Below are 24993 nucleotides of genomic sequence, written 5' to 3' on the forward strand. Positions count from 1 at the left end.
GAAGTAGAGCTATGTCTCTAGTGATATAGTGTTGACCTTGAACATAAAAGTTCAGTAACAGCACCTAGGCCCTAAGCTCAAGCCCAGGATCAGCACCAAGAAAAGAAAGAAAGAAAGGAAGTAAGGAAGGAAGGAAGAAAGAAAGAAAGAAAGAAAGAAAGAAAGAAAGAAAAAAGAAAGAAAGAAAGAAAGAAAGGTGGTAAGAAGTAGACATGTACCTTGGCAAGTGCTTTCCTCAAATACACCAACCTATCTGCTTTTTAGAGGGGATTGAACCTAAGACCTTGTGCCTGCTAGCAAAGCAGTCTATCACTGAACCACACCCCAACGTCAATCTGCTTTATGAAAGACCCCCTAAAACACATGCAACTAAAGCAAAAATAAACAAGATTATATTTCTTCTAAGGTTTTGCATAGTAAAGTAAGCAAGAGTGAAGAGGCAATCTAACTAATAGAGAAAATATTTGGAAACCCTTATCTGACAAAAGCCTAATATCTAGGGCTGGGGCATGACTCAAGTTGGAGAGTGCCTGCCAAAAAAGTACAAGGCCCTGAGTTCATGGAAAATTTCATGGAAAAAAAAAAAAGAAAAGAGGGAAAGAGAAAGATAAAAATCTAGAACTTACAAGGAGCTCAAAAATCTTGACATCAATAAAATATCTAATTAAAAAATGGCCAGAGATGGTGGAGGATTGTTCAGTGGTAGAATAAGTGCTTAGCAGGCATAAAGCCTTGGGTTTAATACTTACCACCAAAAGCAAACCAACACCAGTTAACATAAGAACAAAGGGAAAGTGATATGAATAGACACATTTCTCAAAGGAAGAATAATACAGTGGTCAAGAAATAGATGAGTATAGCCATTATAAAGAATGACATGAAAGTTCCCCAAAAATTAAAATTAGAGGCTGGGGATGTGACTGAAGTGGTAAGAGTCCTTGCCTATTAAGTTTGAGGCTTTGCGTTCAAACCCCATTGCTGCAAAAATAAATAAAAAGATTAATCAAATCTTCTGGTCATGATGGCACATGCCATCTAGCACTGGAGTAGGTAAGGAAGACAGATTGTGTGTTAGAGGACTGCCTGGGCTATATAGTAAGACCCTGTGTCAAAAAAGAAATTACTAGGGAGGTGGAGTTTGAGAGAATCCCAGTTAGGGGGGTCAGTCTGGGCAAGGTTTCCATCTTAATAATTAAAGCTGGCTACAGTAGTGAGCCCCTGTGGTCCCAGCTATGAGAGAGGCCACAGGAAGGTGTGGCTCCAATGGTAGAATGCCAGCCTTGAGTGCAAAAGCCAATTAATAGTGTAAGGCTCTGACTTTAAGCCCAAGTACTGGCACAAAAACAAAAGGTGGATTTGAATGTCAAATAGTGATTACTAGAAGTGTCAGGCTGTACTGGTAGAGGAAAGTTGGGTAATGGATACCAAAAGACACAGAGAAGGAATAAGTTCTATTCTTGCATAGTACAGTGATATGGCTATGATACATTTTTTATTTTAAAAAACAACAACTAGAAAAGAGGGCTGGGAATATGGCCTAGTGGCAACAGTGCCTGCCTCACATACATGAAGCCCTGGGTTCGATTCCTCAGCATCACATATATAGAAAACGGCCAGAAGTGGTGCTGTGGCTCAAGAGGCAGAGTGCTAGCCTTGAGCAAAAAGAAGCCAGTGACAGTGCTCAGGCCCTGAGTCCAAGTCAAAACAAAACAAAAAAAACTAGAAGAGTAGTTCAATGGCTTCAGACATAAGAAAATGATATGGATCAATACATACTATCTACATGTGTTGAAATAGCACACTGTACCTCATAAATAAGTGCAATTATTACATGTTAACCACTTAATAAAACAGTTTGTTTGATAAGTGAGGCTTACTCATGCTAGTCCTGTGGTTTTCTATAGAGCTACTCTGTTTTCATTGACCTTTATTAATTATGGTTTGAACAATTGTGATGATCTCTCTCTTTTTTTTTTTAAAGCCTTGATAAATTTGCTGAAGTTCCTTATGTCAAATGAAACTGTACTTTTGGCCAAACACAACATTTTTACATTAGCCCTTATGGTGAGTAACAAAATAAATATTTCTTTTTTTGAAGGTATATGCTAAGACAGAAATGGACTGGTTTGAAACTTAAGCTTATGTTTTAAGGATTACGTTATAGAGGGAACCAGGCTATATTTTCCTTATGGATCAGAGTCTCTAGACTGCTACTTTGCTTTCTCATTTATATATTTAGCAAACCTGGGAGTCTTCCTTCATGGGAGAATATTCATGTTGGGGTATAAGTCAGATTTCTGTATACAAACAGCCTAATCCCAGATGAGAGACTTTACTATTGTAGTTTCTATGTTGGTAAATAGTAAAGCCTCTAGTGGTGTCCTGTTCAATGGTTCTGTCATGGCTACACTTCATTTCTGAGGATCATTATCAGTTCCTGTTTATCTGGCTGGTTATTTGGAGAAAAGGCCATTATGTCTTCTTAGGGTAATATACATAGTTTGTTAGAATGATTGTTGAGCATTTAATGAGGGAGGAAAAAATACTCTGATTTGTAGCATTTACTGATTTCCACTGTAGAAATATACTCACCATGGCCAGTTTAAGCTATCAACGTGACATCGGAAGATATGTATAGAAGCAAACCATTTTGTGGTATTCCTACCACATAGTTATCAAATAATCTCAAGAGCATAGATGAGAGTGAAGGTAGAAAATAATTTGAAAGTAATAAGCTTTGACTGTTGTCTTCATTTTAATATAATTTATGTATTTATAATTTATATGAATGAATTTTCTACAATGGCTGTATTTTATAAGTGTTTTATAACAATTCTTGAAAATTAGCTCTAGTAATCCAGGAAGAGATGATTGTAGCATTCTGATAATATTTTCGGATCTTCATATTGTTATGTCTTAAAATGGGTTATTGGGCTGGAGATATAGCCTAGTGGCAAGAGTGCCTGCCTCGGATACACGAGGCCCTAGGTTTGATTCCCCAGCACCACATATACAGAAAACGGCCAGAAGCGGCGCTGTGGCTCAAGTGGCAGAGTGCTAGCCTTGAGCGGGAAGAAGCCAGGGATAGTGCTCAGGCCCTGAGTCCAAGGCCCAGGACTGGCCAAAAAAAGAAAAAAAAAATGGGTTATTACTTCTTTTTTAGATTGTGAACCTCTTTAATATGTTTATCACCTATGGAGACACATTCCTGCCAACTCCCAGCAGCTACGATGAACTTTACTATGAGATTATCCGCATGCACCAGAGCTTTGACAACCTCTATTCCATGGGTAAGCTCATTTCTTTTTATTCTTTCCTGGTCCTCTCTGTGGTTTTTGGCAAGTCAGAGGAAAATACTACAAAAGACTCTCCTATAGTTGGTTGGTACTCTTGCTTTGTGTAGAAATAAAGTAGTCTCATCTTCTCTCCTAAGGCAATAAGAAAGTATATTGTGGACCTTTTTGCCTTGAGCAACTAACAGTTTATCTCAGTGGAAAAATCCTTTATTGATGCTTATGAAAGAGAGACTAAAGAAGCTGGTGGATTTGGTGAATGCCACTGAGATGAGGGTGAAAGTGTGGGTGGGAATTGATAGCAGCAAACAGAAGAGCTTAGATCCCAAAGGAACATTGTAATTTGAGAAATTATGGGATTTTATACTTTATTGTGCCTGTGTATTTTTATCATAATTTACAAGAGGTAGGAATTAAATAAAAATAATTTTGGCAAGCCTTTCAATAATTGGCTCATTGAAAATTGTATCTGCAGCCATAATGAGTATAACTTATTTCTGAAAAAGGTCATGTGTCCCTCCAAGTTTGGAAAACTGGCCTAGTGAATCTTACCTGTATGGAGTTGGAAAGGTCATTGTAGATTGAACAGAAACAAAACCACGGGCTGGGAATATGGCCTAGTGGCAAGAGCGCTTGCCTCCTACACATGAAGCTCTCGGTTCCATTCCCCAGCACCACATATACGGAAAACGGCCAGAAGGGGCGCTGTGGCTCAGGTGGCAGAGTGCTAGCCTTGAGCAAAAAGAAGCCAGGGACAGTGCTCAGGCCCTGAGTCCAAGGCCCAGGACTGGCAAAAAAAAAAAAAAAAGAAAAAAAAAAAAGAAAAAAAACCACTCAGAAAAATTATCTCATTTCACAGGTCCCAATTTATGAGCCTGGAGTATAGCTTAAGTAGTCTAGAGCTCTTGCTAAGCCCCAGTACCATCAGGGCAAAAAAAAAAAAAAAAAAGGAAAAAAATTCCAGTTTACAGTATTGAGGTATAACTGTGTAATAAAGTGTGAATGCTTAAAATAAATTTTGGACTGAGTATGTAGTTTAAATGTAGAACACCTGCCTAAGAAATGCAGGGCTCTGAGTCAATCCTAATACTGCTAATTTTTTTTTTGGTGTGTGTGTGTATGGGCCCTAGGCTTGAACTCTGGGCCTGGGCTCTGAGCCTGAGCATTTGTGCTGAAGGCTAGAGCTCTTGAGCCACAGCTCTACTTCCACCTTTTTTTGGCAGTTACTTGGAGATAAAACTCTCATGGACTTTCCTGTCCAGGCTGTCTTTGAACCATGATCCTCAGAGCTTAACCCCCTGAGTAGCTAGGATTACAGATGTGAACCACCAGTGCCTGGTTTCCAGTTTGATTCTTTTAAGGCTTTTTTTTTTTTTTTTTTTTTTTTTTTTTTGCCAGTCCTGGGCTTTGGACTCAGGGCCTGAGCACTGTCCCTGGCTTCTTTTTTGCTCAAGGCTAGCACTCTGCCACTTGAGCCACAGCGCCACTTCTGGCCATTTTCTGCTATGTGGTGCTGGGGAATCGAACCCAGGGCTTCAAGTATACCAGGCAAGCGCTCTTGCCACTAGGCCATATCCCCAGCCCTTTTTTTCTTTTATTGGTGCTTGTTGGACAGTATAAGTGTTTCTGCTCAAGGATAGTGCTCTACCACTTGAGCTGTATCTCCACTTCTGGCTTTTTGTTAGGTAGTTGGAGATAAGAATTTCATGGACTTTCTTGCTCGGGCTGGCTTTGAACCTCAACCTTCAGATCTCAACCTCCTGAGTAGCTAGAATTACATTTGTGAGCCACTAGCACCTGACCTTAAGGCTTTCTTTTTAGTGTTAAGAGCATGTTGAGAGCACCTGTGTATTCATTAAAAGAGAGAATTACGTAAGATATCACAAGAAATGTACACACTGCCCTACTATGTAACTGTACCCTTTTTGCACAACACCTTGTCAAAAAATTAATAAATAAATAAATTTAAAAAAAGAGATATAATTTTTTTCTTTTTTTTTTTTGAGACAGTATCTTGCTATGTAGCCTAGGCTGAGTCTTGAAGTTGCAATGTATATCAGGCTGGTATCAAATGTACAATTATCCTGTCTTAGCCTCCTGAATGTTGAGATCATAGGTGTATACTCCTATACCTTTCTAAATGCAACTTTTAATGGGGGCTAATGTGACCTCTTTACTAAAATTCAATACCCATAAGCTAAGTCAGCCTGATACCATATATTAGTTTTTCTACTCTTGCAGCAGAAACACAGCTTATTTTTATTTGTGGATCCCACTATGACTCCACAGTTTCTCCCTTCTAATGGTTGTTTACTGTCAGCTAGGATAGCTTCCTTTTTCATATGTAGAGATCAATGATCAATAAGACATAACAGGATCCATTTGCGAATCTCTAGAACTCCATGTCAAAAATCTTCCTTCTCAGTTTTGTGATGAAGCCTTACAGACAGGTGCAAACAGTAAATCCTTTTTTGCAACCCAGAACTCATTGTTGAATATGAGATTTTGGAACATGTAAGAAGGAATATGATTCCTACAACAGTTGGCAATGTGGGGGTTTGTTAACTTATACAGGTTGGCTCTGAATAAAGTTGATGTAAAAGCAAAAAAAACAAAACTTTGTTTGCAGTACCCTTCCTCATACCTTATAAGATGTCTTGGCCTCTTCAAAACTTGTGACTTTTCTTTAGGGTCTTTCTCTCCTGCAGCCTAGACACTTTTCCATACAATAAGCTGGACAAATTATAGGGTGTACCTTCTTTCTTTTCTGTCCTTCAGGGATCATAGTTTTATACCATCTGTTATCTCATAATCATTGTTTCATATATTTTGCCAAGTTTTCTATTTTTACTTCATCATGTCTATGAGAGGTAGGTCACCAAGACATTTTGATAAAGGCACACAATGTTCCTGTGGCATTTTTTTACTGTAGTGAAATTTAGTGACTAAGAGGACCTGCACAAAACTTTCCTGAAGCATAAATTACATCATATTATAAACTTTTTTGGGGGGCCCGTCCCTTTTTGAGATGGTTGTTTTCTTTCTTTTCTTTCCTTACCAGTCCTGGGGCTTGAACTCAGGGCCTGGGCACTATCCGCAAGCTTCTTTTGCTCAAGGATAGCATTCTACCACTTGAGCTATAGCGCCACTTCCAGCTTTTTCTGTTTATGTGGTACTGAGGAATTGAACCCAGGGCTTCATAAATGCTAGGCAAGCACTCTATCACTAAGCTACATCCCCAGGCTGATATGGTCATTTTCCAAGTAGGGTCTTACTTTATTCAAGGTTAGTGAGCTACAGCCCTCCTATTTGTGCTCTTACAGGTGTGTGTCACTGCATCTTACCATTGTGCTTTCCCTGTAGCTGATAGTATAGTACATCTTACAAATCAGAAAAGTAGAATTCATGATGAGGTGTTTTGCTAAGACTTCCATATTGTCTTCTCTTTCACGAAATTGTATGTACTTAGAACACTGAAGCATTGCTAAGACATATGGAATATCCAAGTGAGTTTTGTTTCCCCATCATAGCCATAGACTACTGCTACTGGTCTTACTGCTTAGAGATCTGGCTCAGAAGCAGTTCGTGATGGTACTCCAGTATGAAATTCCTGTGCAAACTTGTTATACTTGTTTTTGGTGGGGGAGGAGGGCAGTACTAGGGTTTGAACTGGGTATCCTACCAGTTGAGCCTAACTCCCAGATCTGGTTATGTAACTGAGGCTCTGTGCCCTTTCTTTTTGAAAGTCTCAGGTATATCCATTCATTCTAATGAAGTTAACAGTAGCTAAAATTCACATAGCAGGCACTCATATTAGAGCTTTATGTGTACTAACTCATCTAATTCTTATAACAATTTCTTGTAGATATTGTCACTATACTGTAATTGGTAGAAAAGGTTGGACTTAAACCCTAACAATGGCTTCATAGTTCATGTTCTTTACTCATTTTTCTATGTAAGTACAGGCTCTAAAATCATTCCCTTCAAATTCAAATTTCAGCTCCATCACTTACAACTTGTAAATCATCTCAATCTCATTCTGTGAATCTCTTTCCTCTGCTCAGTGCTATATTGCGTATAACCTAATTTTGTGTAGTACCTGGCACTTAGTAACCTATCCATATATTTGCCTTTTGTTAATTAGCTATACATTAGAAAACATAAACATAGACTGTACTGGTGGTTCATGCCTGTAATTCCTCCTGTCCAGGAGACAGTTCTGAGGATTGAGGTTCAAAGCCAGCTTGGGCAGGAAAAGTCCATGACACTCTTATCTCTAGTTAACCACCACCAAAAATAATTTTTAAAAATCTGGAAGTAGAGCTGTGGCTCAAGTGATAGATTGCTTTCTGGCCTTGAGCACAAAAGTTCAGGGACAATGCCTAGGCCCTGAGTTCAAGCCCAAGGATTGGCACACACACACAAAAACACATGCACGTATTTGCTCTTTCAAAGAGTGCTTGTGTTGTCTTTTTTCTAAATGGTACAGTTACTATAATGTGTGGCTCTGAATATCATAGGTGATAGAGGATGTATTCAATTTGCTATTTCTATTATCTCTCCTCTTTTGAGTGAGTTTGGAAAAGACAGATTTGATCAGACTGGGAAGAGTCTTCCTGGTAATTTGTTTCACAAGCCACATAATTAAGCTAGAGGAACAAAACTAGATTACTCCTTGATTGAAACATGACCATCCTCTAGCTGGAGAGGTTATTGTTACACTCTCAGTTTCAGAAAGATACATGCATATGGAGCATGAGCATACTCTTAAGTCAGCTAGTTATTTCCACTAAATTAGCCCTAGCCATTACAGGAATGACATATACAGCACCAGATTTTCGTTTTGCAGTTTCTAAATGAAGGGAAAAACTAAGCCCTGTTAACAAGATATCAGGGCAGAGAATGACTAGTATATGTTTTGGGCAGTAATAGTGTTTGAACTCAGGGCATTGTGCTTACAAGGCAAGCATTCTACATGCACTTCCAACTCCAGTAGAAGAGTATTTTGATGGAAAGCAAGAAGTTAGAAACAAAAATTCCTGGAGGAAAATCATCGGAAGAATTCTGTAAGCTTTAATATTTTCTTCTTGTCTGAGGTTGTTAGTAACAGAAGATTGGCACAGGATTTGATTACTCTAATAGTGCTGTTGAAATGTCTTCATTCCTCATATATGTGTTGTATAGCAGAGATTTGACACATCTGTTCTTTCCTTTACAGTTCTTAGGCTTTCTACCAACGCAGGCCAGTGGAAGGAAGCAGCTAGCAAGGTGACCCACGCCTTGGTTAATATCAGGTAAGAAATGAGAATTTTTTTCCCCCAGAGATCTTTGCTCTCTGTGAGCTTTATTGGATCTTTCTGAGGAGAATACATGGGAGCACTACTGCTATTTTAAACCCAGATACTGTAGGAGTGGAAGAAGTTGTTGTATTTGAACAAGAAAAGCAGGAGTACATGAAGCTTTCATTTTGTCATATTGAAATAGCTTTCAAGTGCTGGCTGTTCTGTGAATTTTCGATCAAGATGTCTATGAGTGCTTCTCAGGTGTCTTAGCTGCTGAAGTGTTTTCTATATAAAAGCCAACTATCTGAAAGCTTTTCTCTGATGATTTCTTCTGCCATTCCCTATGACTTCACCTGATGACTCATGGGGTTCTAGGACTTTTGACATTATATGTGTCTATTTCTATTTGTAGTAAACATTAGGAGGAATCCATAGGACAAAGTCACTTTAGATTCCTTATGAAACACAATACAATTCCATAGTGCTGAGTGTGTTGTATGTGACGTGGAACTGGTCAGAGTCATGAGAGGCACCAGTCATTCACTCCTAAGAGTACACTGTTTGTAAGTGAGAAAGTGCTTTGGGTACTAGGGAATCTAATTGATTTTTTCTTCTAGTCTTTGCTGTCTTTGTGCCTGTGATTTTCTATTTTCTCAAGTTAATAAATTGTTTTTTGCAAACAATTGAAAAATTAACATTGAGTAAAAGAGGGAATCCTAACAGATGGAGAACTTGATTTAGCTCCAGATGTAAGCCTTGCCAGACATTCCAATAATAGTAATGAACATTTACAACTTGGTATAGATTCTACTGTGTGATAGAGCTGGGGCAGAATGTTTCCTGTATCTTTCTTTCACAAAAGTAGAATGTCCTGTCCCTCCAGTGATTTACTACAGTGTTTGATACATCTGGGAGTAAAAGAAACACTGTGAAATGCGTGTGGTAGGAGGGCTGGGATGAGGGAGCGTGGGGTGAGATGTGCTAACAAGATTGCAATGAAGTTTAGGCTGTTTTACATGCCCCCAGAGACATTTCAGCAAATACAATTTTATAAATCTTACAAATAAATGCATGTCTGCACCTAGCACATAATCCAGACACTGTGCTGAGGTCTATGATAAATGTGAATTTCTGTGAGAATCTAAAATTACCCAAATATCCCTTTGTGACCTAAGGGCAGTATGACAAATGCCAGTGTTTAAGTGAAGCACTAAGATACAGGCTAAAAGTATAGACCATATATGGGTTATAATTTATGTTGTATTTATTTATTCATGCATTTACTCAGGCTTTCCGGGTAGCTTATTTCCATCTGGGGCCTGTTTACTTGATCATATTCCTCAAGGCTTATTTTATCTCCAACATTGTTGCCTTTCCTTACAGTGGTTTCTGGCTTGTTTGCTGTCCTTATTCTTCCCAAGGGCCATCAAGTAGCTGATTGAGATTTTGGCATTTCCATTTTCTAAATAGCTGAGAAAGTACCTGGTTGAGTCTTAAAACAGTGACTGTACCATGACCTCTTTCTCCCCTGATTCTATCAAGCACTAGTTTTCATTTGCTGCAGAAAATAACCATAACATTTTTAGTATTGCTAATTAATTAAGGGTATACTCCCAAAGTAGCAAAGACTTGTTTGGTTTTCTCAAGAAATTACTGGACGGGCTGAGAATATGGCCTAGTGGTAAAGTGCTCGCCTCATATACATGAAGTCCTGGGTTCGATTCCTCAGTACCACATCTATAGAAAAAGCTGGAAGTGGCGCTGTGGCTCAAGTGGTAGAGTGCTAGCTTTGAGCAAAAAGAGGCCAGAGACAGTGCCCAGGCCCTGAGTTCAAGCCCCAGGACTGGCAAAAAAAAAAAAAAAAAAGAGAGAGAGAGAGAGATTACTGGAAGCATGTGTTTGAATCTTAGCATACAGGTCCAGACCAGGGGGACATAATGATGATACACAGCTTACCTTTTCTCCTGTTTTTTGTTTGTTTTCCAGTTCTGGGGCTTGAACTCAAATTTGAGCTCTATCCCTGAGTTTCTTTTGCTCAAGGCTGGTGTTCTACTACTTGATCCACAGCTCTACTTCCAGGCTTTTTTTGTAGTTTACTGTAGATAAGAGTCTCACAAACTTTCTTACCTGGGCTGGCTTCAAACCATGATCCTCAGATCTCAGCCTCCTAAGTAGCTAGGATTACAGGCCTGAGTCCCACCAGTATACAGGCTACCTTTTTTCCTTTTGACATCTCTTTTTACCTACTAAAAGCCAGACTTTGTGCCTCTCTCTCCCTCTCCCCCTCTCTCTCCCCTTTTCCCCCCACCTCTCTGTTTCTCTAATACCAGACTTCAAATTCAGGGCCTTCTCTCCTTCTATATAGTTATAGCAAGGGCTACCATGAAGTTAAAAAAAAATTAGCATGATAAATTGGAAATAGTATGGACAGTTCAGATAGAAAAGTTGGGGTTTAAAGGTTTGTTTTTTTCCCCTTGTAATCTCAAATACTCATGAGGCAGAGATCAGAAGATTGAAGGTTGAGTCCAGCCCAGACAAAATGTTAGCAAGACCTCATCTAAACAAATAAGCTAGGCATATTGTTTCATGCCTATAATCCCAGCATAGAGAAGCATAGGTAGAAGGATTGAGATTGAAGGTCAGCTTTGGACAAAAAGCATAAGGCTTATCTGAAAAATAAAGCAAAAAAAGGATGTTTGGATGTGACTCAAGTAGTATAGTACCTGCTTAGCAGGTTCAGGGTCCTGAGTTTAAGTCCCGGTGCCCTCAGCACTAGTTTGTTGTTACTTTGGTCATTATCACTTGCCATATGACCTTGGCTGAATTACTTCTCTGGATCTCTTTTTTTTTTTTTTGGCCAGTCCTGGGGCTTGAACTCAGGGCCTGAGCACTGTCCCTGGCTTCTTTTTGCTCAAAGCTAGCACTCTGCCACTTGAGCCACAGCACCACTTCTGGCCGTTTTCTGTATATGTGGTGCTGGGGAATCGAACCCAGGGCTTCATGTATAGGAGGCAAGCACTCTTACCACTAGGCCATATTCCCAGCCCCTTCTCTGGATCTCTTTCTAGCTACATTTTTAAAATAGGAATGATGATGGTAGCAACTATTACATTATATGTATAGTGGTAGTAAAAATTATATAATGTTTATTAAAACTCTTTGTAGCTACACTATTCTGATCATTTTACCTGGAATAGTGTCGTCAAGGTTCATCCATTTTGTAGCATATGTCTGCACTCCATCCTTCTTAGGCCTAATAATATTCCATTGTATTTATTTACTATACCTTTTCACCTGTCAGTGGACACTTCAATTGCTTCTGCCTTTTGATTATTGTAAATAATGCTGCTGTGAGCATGGGTTCTGTTCAGGATCCTGCTATCAGACCAGATATGGTAATGTATGCATGTAATCCCTGCACATGGAGAGACTAAGACAAGATCATGAATTCAGAGCCATCATAGGCTACATAGTGAGACTTGTCGATAAATAAATAAGGTCCTATTTTCACATTTTGGTGGCACATACCCTGAAGAACAATTGCTGGATCATATAATAATTTTTTTGGTAAATACATATTTTATTGTTATTATATGGGTGATATACAGAGAGGTTACAGTTTTATTTTTTTTGCCAGTCCTAGGGCTTGGAACTCAGGGCCTGAGCATTGTCCCTGGCTTCTTTTTGCTCAAGGCTAGCACTCTACCTCTTGAGCCACTCTACTATTAAGCCACATTCCCAGCCTCTGACAGACTCTTATCTCCAATTAAGCATTAAAACAGCCAGAAGTGGAGCTGTGGCTCAAGAGGTAGAGGGCTAGCCTTGAGCAAAAAGAAGCCAGGGACAGTGCTCAGGCCCCGAGTCCCAAGCCCCAGGACTGGGGGGGGGGGAGAAGAAAAGAATAACTTTTTAGATACCAGTGTGGTTAGTTATAAGTGGGGGAGGGGGGCGCGGTGTGTGAGAATGATAAATTAGTGCAAATGCATTTACCTCATGTTCACTGTTTTCTTTATGGTCTTCTTTGTTCAAATGCTGAGCTCTTTTGCTCAAGGCTAGCATTCTGTCACTTTGAACCTGAGACTCATTTCTGGTTTTCTTGTGGGCAATTGGAGATAGTCTCCCTGATTTTCCTGCCTGGGCTGGCTTTGAACTCTGATTCTCAGATCTCAGTACTGTCCCTGGCTTCTGTTTGCTCAAGGCTAGCTCTCTGCCACTTGAGCCACAGCGCCACCTCTGGCCATTTTCTGTATATGTGGTGCTGGGGAATTGAACCCAGGGCTTCATGTATATGAGGCAAGCATTCTTGCCACTAGGCCATATCCCCAGCCCCCAGCATTCTTATTCTTTTTTTTGGGCCAGTCCTGGGCCTTGGACTCAGGGGACTGAGCACTGTCCCTGGCTTCTTCCCGCTCAAGGCTAGCATTCTGCCACCTGAGCCACAGCGCCCCTTCTGGCCGTTTTCCGTATACGTGGTGCTGGGGAATCGAACCTAGGTCTTCATGTATGGGAGGCAAGCTCTCTTGCCACTAGGCCATATCCCCAGCCCAGCATTATTATTCTTAAGTCACTGTTTCTTAATGTCTTAAATCTCTTTAGCCTGTTTGCCCTAGCTTGCTTTATGCTACCAAGTGAGGTTTTGCATTAGGCCATAGCTAAGTTTGTTGCTGCATTTACAGGCATGTACTAGCATTCTGGTTGTTTTGGAGGGAGTATTATTGAGGTTTTGAACTCAGAATCTTGCATATGCTAGGTAGCCTTTCTATCACTGACCACACCTTTAGCCCTTTTCTTCAGTGGTTATTTTTAGATAGTGTCTCACTTCTTTCTAGGCTGCTCTAGATTGAGCTACTTATTTTAAAAGGCTTACAGTCATAGTTGGGATGACAAGTAAGCACAACCATACCATTTTACTGTTGAGTCTAGCAGACTTTTCTGCCCAGACTGATAGGAACTACTGAGACTCAGCTTCTTTACTATTATTATTTTTTAATTGGTTCTGGGTATCAAACTTGTAAGCTCAGCAAGGGTTCTGCCACTAAGCTATATCCTTAGTCTCTCTCCTCCAATTTTTAAATTAACTTGTTTAGCTTTTATTGTTGAATTTTAGGGGGTATTTTGTTTTTTTTTTTCCTTATACAAAGTTAGTGGTACAACTGAAACTCAAATTGAGACAACCTGAGTCTACAATCCCTACTAAATCACTGTGTTAGGCTATGTCTTCAATAGCAGAAGAATGAGCAAACCTAAAAAACAAAAAGTTACTGTTGAGCTCCATTTCTATGCCTTGTTAGTTACATATCAGCCTGGTTTAAGTTAAGAAATCAGAGCTTCTAGGGTGAAAGAGGATGGATATTGTCAAAAGATTATCAGCAAGCATAAAAGTAGAACAATGGAACCTCTTGAAATTGTGTTAGGAAGGGAGAAGGGGAACAAGGGAAAGCAATGGGGCATATTGATTGGAAAGTATTACATATGGCATGGAAATGTCACATTGAAATTCTCCTTGTATAGCTAATGTGTGCTAAGAAACCAAACCAAACAAAACCAAAATCCACCATGGTTGGGCTTGCTTGTAGCCCCAGCACCCAGTAGTCTAAAAGAGGACCACAAGTTCAAGGCTAGCTAAGTTACATTGAGAGCTTGAGGCTACCCTGGGCAGCTTAGCAAGACCGAAACAAAGGTGCTGTATAGAGTGGTTACCATTACATAAGTCAGTTAAAAGAGTACATGTCTTTTTGGACAAAGTCACCCCTACCCTCACTCTCTCCCAGTTTTTCCTTCCCACCACAACTCACGAGTTATATAGTTCATTTTCAACATAATGTATAGTGAGTATCACTGCTTCATTTGTTCACACTTTGTCCCTCCATTTTTGTGTACCCCCTTATCCTCCCAAAGATAAACGAACCAAGCCAAAAAGAAAAGAAAACAACAACAACAAAACCCTCTTGTTTCCCTTCCTGGGAAACAAAACACTTTTGTAACCTGGGCACAGTGGCACATGCCTGCAATCTTAGTACTTCCACCTAGTACCGAGGTAGAAAAAAGGATCACTTTATAGTTTGCTTATTCCTCTGCTATTTAAGACTTAGCCATAACACAGTGGTTGAGAGGGACTGTAGACTCAGATTGTCTCAATTTGAGTCTCAGCTCTACCACTTACTTTGGGAAGTCTTTGCTCTAGTTTTTTCAACCATAAAGTGAGGGGACTGAGCCTGAGTCATTATTGAGAAGTAGCTGTACAAAGGAGTTTCAATTTAACATATCAGTTTATGAGCACAGTACATCTTGATGAAGGTCACCCCTTCTTCATTCCCCTTATTACTGAGATTATTAAATGACATTATGGGTAAATTGCCCTGATTGTGCAAGTCTGGGGATCTTAACCAGCCTCAGTTGTGATGGTCTACATGAGAACTCATTCTGGAGAAGTAAGTCTCCTTCATATTCAATTGTTCAGTCCCTATCCCTATTCTTGAGGAACTAGTAGAGACCAGAGATACAAAATTATAGAGCTGAGAATGTGGCTTAGTGGTAGAGTGCATGCCTAACATGCATGAATCCCTGGGTCAATTCCGAAGTACCACATAAACAGAAAAGGCTGGAAGTGGTGCTAAAGCCCAGGTGGTAGAGTACTAACCCTCAAGTGGTAGGGTGCCACCCTTGAGTAAAAAGAAGCTCAGGGACAGTGTCTAGGCCCTGAATTCCAGCCCTAGGACTGGTTAATATATATATGAGCTGACATCAGGAGCAGCTGTACTGTACTGGAAATTAGGCTGCCTGTCTGCTTTTGGGCATCCCTGATTGAAAAATAATTTGATTTGTTGATTTTGTGTTTTCACAAACTAGTCCTTCTAGTCCTCTGAGTTGTTTGACTTATTTTCAAGTGAGAAGTTTCTCTTCTTGCTGTTATTGTGGTAAAAGAACTTACCCAAAGTGAATATACGGTAGCAGAGATGACATTTGTCAATCTGTTCTTAATCTTTTGTTCAGAGAGATTATAAATGGCTTTAAGTTTTCTTCTTTATGTTTCAACTTATTAAAAATATTTAACTGGGGCTGGGAATATGGCTTAGTGGTAGAGTGCTCGCCTTGCATGCATGAAGCCCTGGGTTTGATTCCTCAGCACCACATGAATAGAAAAAGCAAAAAAAAGGAAGCCAGGGACGGTGCTCAGGCCCTGAGTCCAAGCCCCAGGACTGGCAAAAAATAAAACAAAAAATATTTAACTATGGATTTTTTTTTTTGGCCAGTTCTGGGCCTTGGACTCAGGGCCTGAGCACCATCCCTGGCTTCTTCCAGCTCAAGGCTAGCACTCTGCCACCTGAGCCACAGCGCCCCTTCTGGCCATTTTCCATATATGTGGTGCTGGGGAATCAAACTGAGAGCTTCATGTGTAGGAGGCAAGCACTCTTGCCACTAGGCCATATTCCCAGCCCTTAACTATGGATTTTTAAAAATAGATTTCCTTAATCAACTTGAGGAATTTCCTTCTATCCCAAGTTTGTTAAGCATTTATATCATGAAAGGATGTTGACATTTATTAGGAAAAAATAGATACTTGGCAATAGACCGAAAGCAGGTCATCTTTAGGTTGACAAGGAAAGGATCATGTGGTTTTTGCTTCTTATTCAGTCGACACAGTATACTGCATTAATTGATTTGCAGATGTAAAATGAACCTTGCATTACTAGGATAAATTCCACTTGGTCATTGTGTGCAATACTTTACATTTGTTGCCAGATTCATTTTGCTAGTATTTTGTTGAGGATATATTCATTCATACTCAACATCTGTAGAACATAGAAATATTAGTTTGTAGTTTTTTGTGTGATGTTGTTCTTGTCTGGTTTGGGTATCAGAGTAATACTGGGAATCATAATGAGTGGGGGAGTATGCCTTCCTATTCAGGTTTTTGGAAGAGATTGTGAAGGATTGGTATTCTTCTTGAAATGTTTGGGAGGATTTATTAGAGCATGACTCTTTTTTTCCCCCAGAAATTGTTTGTTTTGCTGCCTGTATAGGGGCTTGAACTCAGTGATTCTTGGTCTCATTTGGCTTTTTGACTTATTACTAGAATTCTGCCATTCTTCCAATTCCTGCTTTTTGCTGGTTAGCTTGACTTTGAGACACAATCATCAGATCTTACTTAGCCTCCTGACTAGCTAGGATTATAGAATATGCCTGGCAAGTAAATATTTTCTAATGTAACATTTCTGTTTCTTTTGTTGGGGAGATAGTACTGAGGATTGAACACAGGTCCTCCTGCATGATAGTCAAGCATTCTTCAACTGAGCTATATCTTCCCCTTCTTTGTAGTAGCAGACCCTGAATCCAGGGTCTTGTGCTGGGAAGGCAGACATTCTATCACTTGAGCCATGCCTCAAGCCCTTATTGCTTTAGTAAGAGCTTTAGTAAAGTAAGAGCCTTACTTTAAAAAAAAATCAAAACCAAGCTGGCCTGGACTGCAGTCCTCTCATTTTTGCCTCCTACATAGCTGGAGTGATGGACATGTGCCACTTTTTATTGGTTAAGATATGATTTCCTGAGCTTTTCATCCAGACTGATCTCAAACTACAATCCTTCTGATCTCAGCTTCCATAGTAGCTAGTACTACAATTGTGAACCACTGTACTCTTACATTAAAATTTTATTTTGGGACAGGTTCTCACTAAGTTGCCTACTCTGGCCACAAACTTACTATGTAACCCAGGGAGCCTTGAACTTTTGATCTTCATGATTTAGCCTCCCAAGTAGCTGGGATTACAGGATTATGGGTATACCACTATGCCTGGCTTCACATTTTTCTTTCTTTCTTTTTTTCTTCACCTAAAAACCTTAAAAGTAATTTTCCTAGTGGTCCCTCTAACAGTTACCATATGCATCTTAATTTATTACTATAATTTTCACTGAAAGGAGACCACCACATGGTTCAGGAAGAAAAGAGTTAATTGTAGGGAGAGCAATCTGCCAGCCTGCAGAGAGAGAAAAGAGAAGAAAAGAGAAAAACAGGGAGGGAACTTGTCATTGAGAGGGATTATTTAGGGAAAGGTGGGAAGGCATGACCACAGAAGATGTGGAAGTGATCTCAGAGGTTGGGGAACCTTTCACTGTCAGAAGGAGGTGTGACCAAGATGGCTCCGGAAGTGACCTCAGCAGATGAAGAAGTGACCTCAGAGTCTGTGGTCCTTCGCTGACTCATAGTCAGGTGAATACTGGTTTCAGGCAGGTTATTTCTGGTACAGCTAGATGCTGTCTTTTACAAAGAGGAAGAGGAAAGGGCTGTTCTCCCTGGCAGACCTAACAATTACCACCAGCTTCAGACTTACACTTTTTTTATATACTTTTTTTTTTTAAAGAATGAGTTTTCCTGGGGCTGGGACTGTGGCTTAGTGATAGAGTGCTTGCCTAGCATGCATGAAGCCCTGGGTTCCATTCCTTAGCAACACATACACAGAAAAAGTCAGAAGTGGTGCTGTGGCTCAAGAGGTAGAGTGCTAGCCTTGAGCAAAAAGAAGACAGGGACAGAGCTCAGGCCCTGAGTCCAAGCCCCAGAACTGGCCAAAAACAACAACAACAACAAAAAGTCAGTTTTCCTATGTGGCTAGCCCAAGCAGACCTTCAACTCCTGAACTCAAGTGATCCTCCTGCTTCAGCTTCCCTAGTACTTGGATTACAGATGCATGTCACTACACCTGGCTCAGATTTATACTGGTGAAATTTCAGTGACATATAGGAATATTACTCCTTTGTAGTTCTAAATAACATATGTACACAATACCCATTTGAATAAAACTTATTTGACAAAATCAAATGAAAACAAACCACAAAAAAGGAAGAATTTCTTTTATTTCCTGAGAAAGTGAAAACTTATTAGAAACAAGATTTTAATTTTGTCTGCTTTATCATATGTAGAATTTAGTCTATGTGATAGGGAGGGGAAAGTCTATATTTAGACTGCTGTGTGTGTGCACCAGTCCTGGGAACTCAGGGCCTGGGTGTTCTCCTTGAGCTTCTTTTGCTCAAAAGGCTATCTATCAAAAGGCTAACTATGGCTCAAGCCATAGTTCCATTTCTGGCTTTTTTAGTAGTTTATTGGAAATGAGGGACTTTTCCTTCCCTGGGTGGTTTAAAACTGTTATCTTCAGCTCTCAGCCTCCTGAGTAGCTAGGATTATGGGTATGAGTCACTGGCACCCACTTTAGATTTTTTAATAATAGGGATTGAGCCCAAGATCCCATGCTCTTGCTTAGGATTTGTACCTAAAACTGGGGCTCTATACCTCCACTTCTTCTAAGAGTCTTGTGGATTTTTCTACCCAGGCTGGCTTCAAACCACAATTCTTGTATTTCAGCCTCCTAAATAGCTAGGATTATAGACATGAGCCACTATCGCCTGCCTGCCTGTTTTTAGATTTTGCATACATACATTTCATTTTGTGAGAGATTTTTCTCATATGTAGGCGTTAAACAGCATTTTAGATCTTCCTCTATTCCCTGGTGAGCTAATAGCCCATAGCAATCTCTTTTCCTGTATTCAAGATATGAGCAATCAGAGCTCATTGGCTCTTCAAACCTGCATGTTGAGCATGTTGAGTACAGATATAAAAGTAACAAGACCAAATGATGAAAGTTTATTTGGGGGTATGCAATTTGAAGAGGCCAGAGTAACTTGATGTAGAGTGGCTGAAGGAGATGTGAAGTGTGTTCTTTTATGGCATGTCTGGAATCAGCATTGATTTGCATAGGTTCGTTTTGCTACTTACCTTGCCTTCGGCATCTCATTTTCTCCCTATAACATAGGAGCTGCTGACTGTGGCCTGTTTTCTTGGCTCAGGTGAGGGGCTATTTCTTTTTTGCCAGTCCTGGTGCTTGAACTCAGGGCCTGAGCACTGTCCCTGGCTTCTTTTTGCTCAAGGCTGATGCTCTACCCACTTGAGTCACAGCACTACTTCCAGCTTTTTCTATATATATGGTGCTGAGGAATTGAACCCAGGGCTTTATGTATATGAGGCAAGCACTCTACCACTAGGCCATATTCCCAGCCCCATAAAGGGCTATTTCTATAGTATTGCCCTCAGGAGAGAAGTAGTTGACCTTGAGCTCAGCCCTCTCTCTGTCCTGAATGAAGCTAACTGACTGAAATAGAAGGCTCTTTGTAGCAGACTCCAGCTACATGCTCTGAGGGCATTACTTGAAGCCTCCTTGGTGTGAGACCTCAATCTTTGTAAAGTATAGGATTTTGTAAAACTGGGAATAGATTATTTTATTGTTACTGTGTTACTGTTTCACTTAGTTGATGAATTATGTAAGGCATTTACTTGAGTCTTTTGGAATTGTTGTAGGAATGGTTTTGTGACTGAGCTGGTGAAAATGGACTAGTGGCTTTCTGGTGGCTAGAGGTAAATTAATGTGGTTATATTCCGAGTAGATAGTTGTAGATGAAATTGCTCAGAGCACTGTAGGGAAGAATGGATGATTGGCAGGTTGCTCTAAAATATTCACCCCTGGGTTCCAGGTATGAGTAAAAACTTTCACTGTGCAGGAAGAGGACAAATTCTACTCACCCTCTGTCTTAACCCACTTTTTTCAGTGTGGAGCATGTATTCTTCCTTTGAGTTACACCCTCCTACCCCTTCTCTCCTTTTAGGTCCACAGTTTCATACTGGCCCTCGTTTCTGTAAATAAATATTTGTACAACAAGGACTTATTTTGTGCGTTTGTCCCATTAGAAATGGATAGGATTGATCTCCTACTTATAACCTTATGGTATAGTTTTATTAACAGTTTTTATACTTGCCTTAATTTTTTTGTGTATTTCAGATGTATCATCTCATGTGCTCTTTCTTTATTCTTCTATTTTAATCAACATGACCTCTACTATATTATTTTCTTATTCATTTTACTAATTAATTAATATTAATGGCAGCATGTTTGAACTTAAGGCCTTGTACTTGTTGGGCAGGCGCTCTATCACTTGAGCTACACTCCAACCCTTAGTGCTTTTTTACTCTTGTGAATAGGGACTTGAATTTTTTTCCCCCATATTGGTCTGAGCTTTATTCCTTTTAAGCTCCTTATGATAGAATGATAGGTGTGTGCTACTGTATTCAGCTTTTTTAGTAATGAAAATGGGATCTTGCAAACTTTATTGCCCAGCTGAGCTTAAACCCCTTGATCTTCCTGATCTCAGCTACTCAGGAGTAGCTAGAATAAGCATGAGACATTTCACTTGATCGGTTTTCCAATTTCTTTAGGTGAATGCTGAAATTCTGAGTAGAGAGAGAATGAATGAGAGGGGCAGTGTAATGTGCTTGTTGAGATAGATTTGGGATGTTTCTTTAGAAACCACTGGTTTAAGGAGCATTTCTTCTGTTTCTACCAGTTTCCTTACCTTTGGAGCTGTTTTTAAATGCTAGACATTGAGAGCTAGAGGGGCAGTCATAGTGACTTACAACTGCTACTTTCTCTATATTTCTGATTGGCTCATTATATAATAGAAACTCGGAGGTAGAGGATAGAGTCTTTATTGTTCCAAACCTTATCATTGGACTTTTACCTTTTCCCAGTCAGCTATCCCCAGTCTGACTCTCTAGAGATGGGCGGCTTTTGCCAGCACCACTGTCTCTGGTTCCTTAATGATACACCCTAATTATTATTAATTTTGAGAATTACAAGTTGTCAGTGGTTTTGGCCTGTATTCCTAGCTATTCAGGAGGTAGAGATCAGGAGGACTGCAGTTTGGGGCCAGCTTGGGCAAAAAGTAGCAAGAGACTCCATTTCAACTAGTAACTGGGCACAGTGGTGACTGTCATCTCAGCTACATAGGAGGCTGAGCTACATTGGGAGGAGTGTGGCTAAAAACTAGCATGAAAAAAAATTGCAAGACTCTATCTCAACAGAAATAACTGAGCATGGCAGTACATACCTTTTACCAAACTATGGTGAGAAGTACAAATAGCAGGATCACAGTCTTGGTAGGTTGGCCTGAGTAAAAAGTGAGGCCCTGTCCCAAAAATAACCAGGGCAAAAGGGGCTAGAGCCTCCAGAGTGTCGCTCAACTGAGAGAACACCTGCCTAGCAAGTACAAAGCTGTGGATTCAAACTAAAGAATCACGGAAAAAAAAAAGTTTTCATTTAAGACAAAAGTTATTTTTTTCCCTCTCAGAGCTACTTTTGCCAGGAAATGTAGACATTTAGGAGTAGCTTAGTCGATAAAATACTAGCTGCTATTAATAAATTGTGAGTCTAGCATAATTTAGGTCCTTTTTTTTTTTTTTTTTTTGGTCAGTTGTGAGGCTTGAACTCAGGGCCTAGGCTTTGTCTCTGAGCCTCTTTGTGCTCAAAGCTAGCATTCTACTACTTGAGCCCCACAGCACCACTTCTGGTTTTTGAGTGGTTAATTGGAGATAAGTCTCATAGGGACCTTTCTGCCTGGGCTGGCTTCGAATTATGATCCTCAGATCTCAGCCTCCAGAGTAGCTAGGATTATTAATTCCTTTTCTTTTTTCTCCAGTATCTAAGGCTATTTTTTGGGGGGGGGGGCAGTACTGGGCCTTGAACTCAGGGCCTGAGCACTGTCCCTGGCTTCTTTTTGCTCAAGGCTAGCACTCTGCCACTTGAGCCCCAGCACCACTTCTGGCCGTTTTCTATAGATGTGGTTCTGGGGAATCAAACCTAGGGCTTCATGTATACGAGGCAAGCATTCTTGCCACTACGACATATTCCCAGCCCTAAGGCTGTTTTTTTAAAGTCATCTTTAAGCTGTAGCCACTTGTTCATTTTTTGTCTCTTTTTTTTTTCTTGAACTCAGGGCCTGGGTACTGTCCCTGAGCTGCTTTTGTTCAAGGCTAGCACTCTACCACTTGAGCCACAGTGCTACTTCTGTCTTTTTCTGTTTATGTGGTATTGAGGAATAGAACCCAGAGCTTCATGCATACCAAGCAAACATTCTACCACTGAGCCACATTCCCAGCCCCTATTTATCCTTTTTTTTTCTTTTTTTTGGCCAGTCCTGGGCCTTGGACTCAGGGCCTGAGCACTGTCCCTGGCTTCTTCCCGCTCAAGGCTAGCACTCTGCCACTTGAGCCACAGCGCCGCTTCTGGCCGTTTTCTGTATATGTGGTGCTGGGGAATCGAACCTAGGGCCTCGTGTATCCGAGGCAGGCACTCTTGCCACTAGGCTATATCCCCAGCCCCCCTATTTATCCTTTTGATAAGCCCTATCATATATATATATATATATTATATATATATATATATCTTTAGATGCAACTTTAGATTTCCTTGGTTATTGTGAATAATTCAGAATAGTGCATAGCTTAATTATTCCATAAAATCTCAAGTTTATGATTTAGGTATTTTATTAGCATTTCTCTTTTCTTTGAACTTTGACCAGAGGTGCTTAAATCACAGAACCTTAAAAACTTAGACCATAGATAGCAAGGTAGACCATAGATAGCATAGATAGCTTAGTTCATAGACCTTAAAAACTATAAGAACTGGGGCTGGGGATATAGCCTAGTGGCAAGAGTGCCTGCCTCGGATACACGAGGCCCTAGGTTCGATTCCCCAGCACCACATATACAGAAAACGGCCAGAAGCAGCGCTGTGGCTCAAGTGACAGAGTGCTAGCCTTGAGCAGGAAGAAGCAGGGACAGTGCTCAGGCCCTGAGTCCAAGGCCCAGGACTGGCCAAAAAAAAAAAAAAAAACTATAAGAACTGAAAGGCATCTATATCCCCTTCACAAACATAGAGACCTCAGTCATTGGAAATATATTTATCTTTGGCATTTCATACTTGGTGACTTAACCCTGAGGCTCCAAACTCTCTAGTTTTTAAATGCATTAGAATCTCTTCCTTAGATTAGAAACTTCTTTACAACATGAACCTGTTTATTGTATTTCTACCTTCCCATGCAACATAAAAATTTTACTATCTTCTAAATGTTAACTTTTTCAAAGATTTAACCTATATAATTCTGTCCTTTTGTAGGCAAAATATCCTTTTTCTCTTAACTCAATTATTCTTCATATGACATTGTTTCAAAATTTCTAGCATGCTATGATTGTCCTTTAATCATATTTTCTTTCTTTTTTTTTTTTTTTTGGCCAGTCCTGGGGCTTGGACTCAGGGCCTGAGCACTGTCCCTGGCTTCTTCTTGCTCAAAGCTAGCACTCTGCCACTTGAGCCACAGCGCCACTTCTGGCCATTTTCTGTATATGTGGTGCTGGGGAATCGAACCCAGGGCCTCATGCATACGAGGCAAGCTCTCTTGCCACTAGGCCATATCCCCAGCCCATATTTTCATTTCTTAATTTACACCCTAAAATATAGTATTATGGTATGACTTGAACCAAACAAGTATTTAAAACAAATAGTTGACTATAGTGAATGATATCTACAGCAGGATCCAGATATGTGGCTCAGATTGTAAGGAGATTATTAGCACTCATGCAGGTTATATTTTATTTGTATTCTTCAATTGCATTAGATTATTTGGCAGCTAAATTACTTTGTTGATTCATAGCAAACTTAGAGCCTACAGAAACTTTCAAATCTACTTAGACTTCCAGTCAGCTTTTTTCCCATCCTAAACCTGCTGGTTTAGTTATTAGTAATATATTGCTTTGTTTGGCTTATGGCACTATTTTTTTTTACATTTTATTTCAATGCTACCTTAAAAATGTTAACAATATAGAAAAGTGCAAAGAACAAAGTAAAATGAAGCCATCTATGATCTTACCCTTTGAGATAGCCTCAGATATTATTTTGGTTCGTCTCATGAGTATCTGCAGTCTTTTTTCCTTTAAAAACTAACTTATATAAAGAGTTCACTCTTTATCCTTGTTAAATGTATTTTGTTGATTTCAACCCATCATTGTAGTTTATCAGGATGTTTTTCAAATCCTGATTATGTTATTCTATGCATTGGTTGTCTTCTGCAGCTTTGTGTCATCAGCACATTTGGCAAATGTGCCTTCTAAGTCTTTGTCCAGATGCTTTGATCTATTCTTGACTCTGTTCCTGCTTTGATGGATGATTTAGGACCAATCTTTCCCCTTTCTGGGCTTTGGTTTGCTGCTGTTATATAAAATGGCCATGAAAACTTAAAAAAAAAAAAAAAAGCCCTTAAGAATCATCTGCAAAGTCTTTCTAAAGGAAAAGCTGTGAGTAGGGAATCATCAACCAGGGCCAGACTACAAAAATAGGATCTTTCATTGGAAAAGTCAGGATTAACAACCTTCTTAGAGTGGTTCAGGTCTTCCTCTAGCCTCTTACTTTCCCAAAACCCTGGCAGAGGGATTCACTAGTTCAAGAACTAACAAAAACAGGGCTGGGAATATGGTTTAGTGGTGGAGTGCTCTCCTTTCATGCATGAAGCCCTGGGTTCGATTCTCAGCACCACATAAACAGAAA

The 24993-nt window shown here is 39.9% G+C and overlaps 1 protein-coding gene and 1 pseudogene across 2 annotated transcripts in view; both read left to right on the forward strand.

Moving 5' to 3' along the window:
• Armh3 (armadillo like helical domain containing 3) overlaps nt 1-24993 on the forward strand; it is a 177338-nt gene that overhangs the window by 97333 nt on the left and 55012 nt on the right. For both annotated transcript variants that reach the window (XM_048338396.1, XM_048338395.1), the window contains 3 exons: nt 1982-2064; nt 3164-3290; nt 8512-8587. In XM_048338396.1, the coding sequence (XP_048194353.1) occupies nt 1982-2064; nt 3164-3290; nt 8512-8587 (286 nt within the window). The remainder of the gene's footprint in view (nt 1-1981; nt 2065-3163; nt 3291-8511; nt 8588-24993) is intronic.
• On the forward strand, nt 5709-5822 carry LOC125347457 (annotated as a pseudogene).

This window comes from Perognathus longimembris, chromosome 2, assembly GCF_023159225.1.
Source record: "Perognathus longimembris pacificus isolate PPM17 chromosome 2, ASM2315922v1, whole genome shotgun sequence".
Lineage (NCBI taxonomy): Eukaryota > Metazoa > Chordata > Mammalia > Rodentia > Heteromyidae > Perognathus > Perognathus longimembris.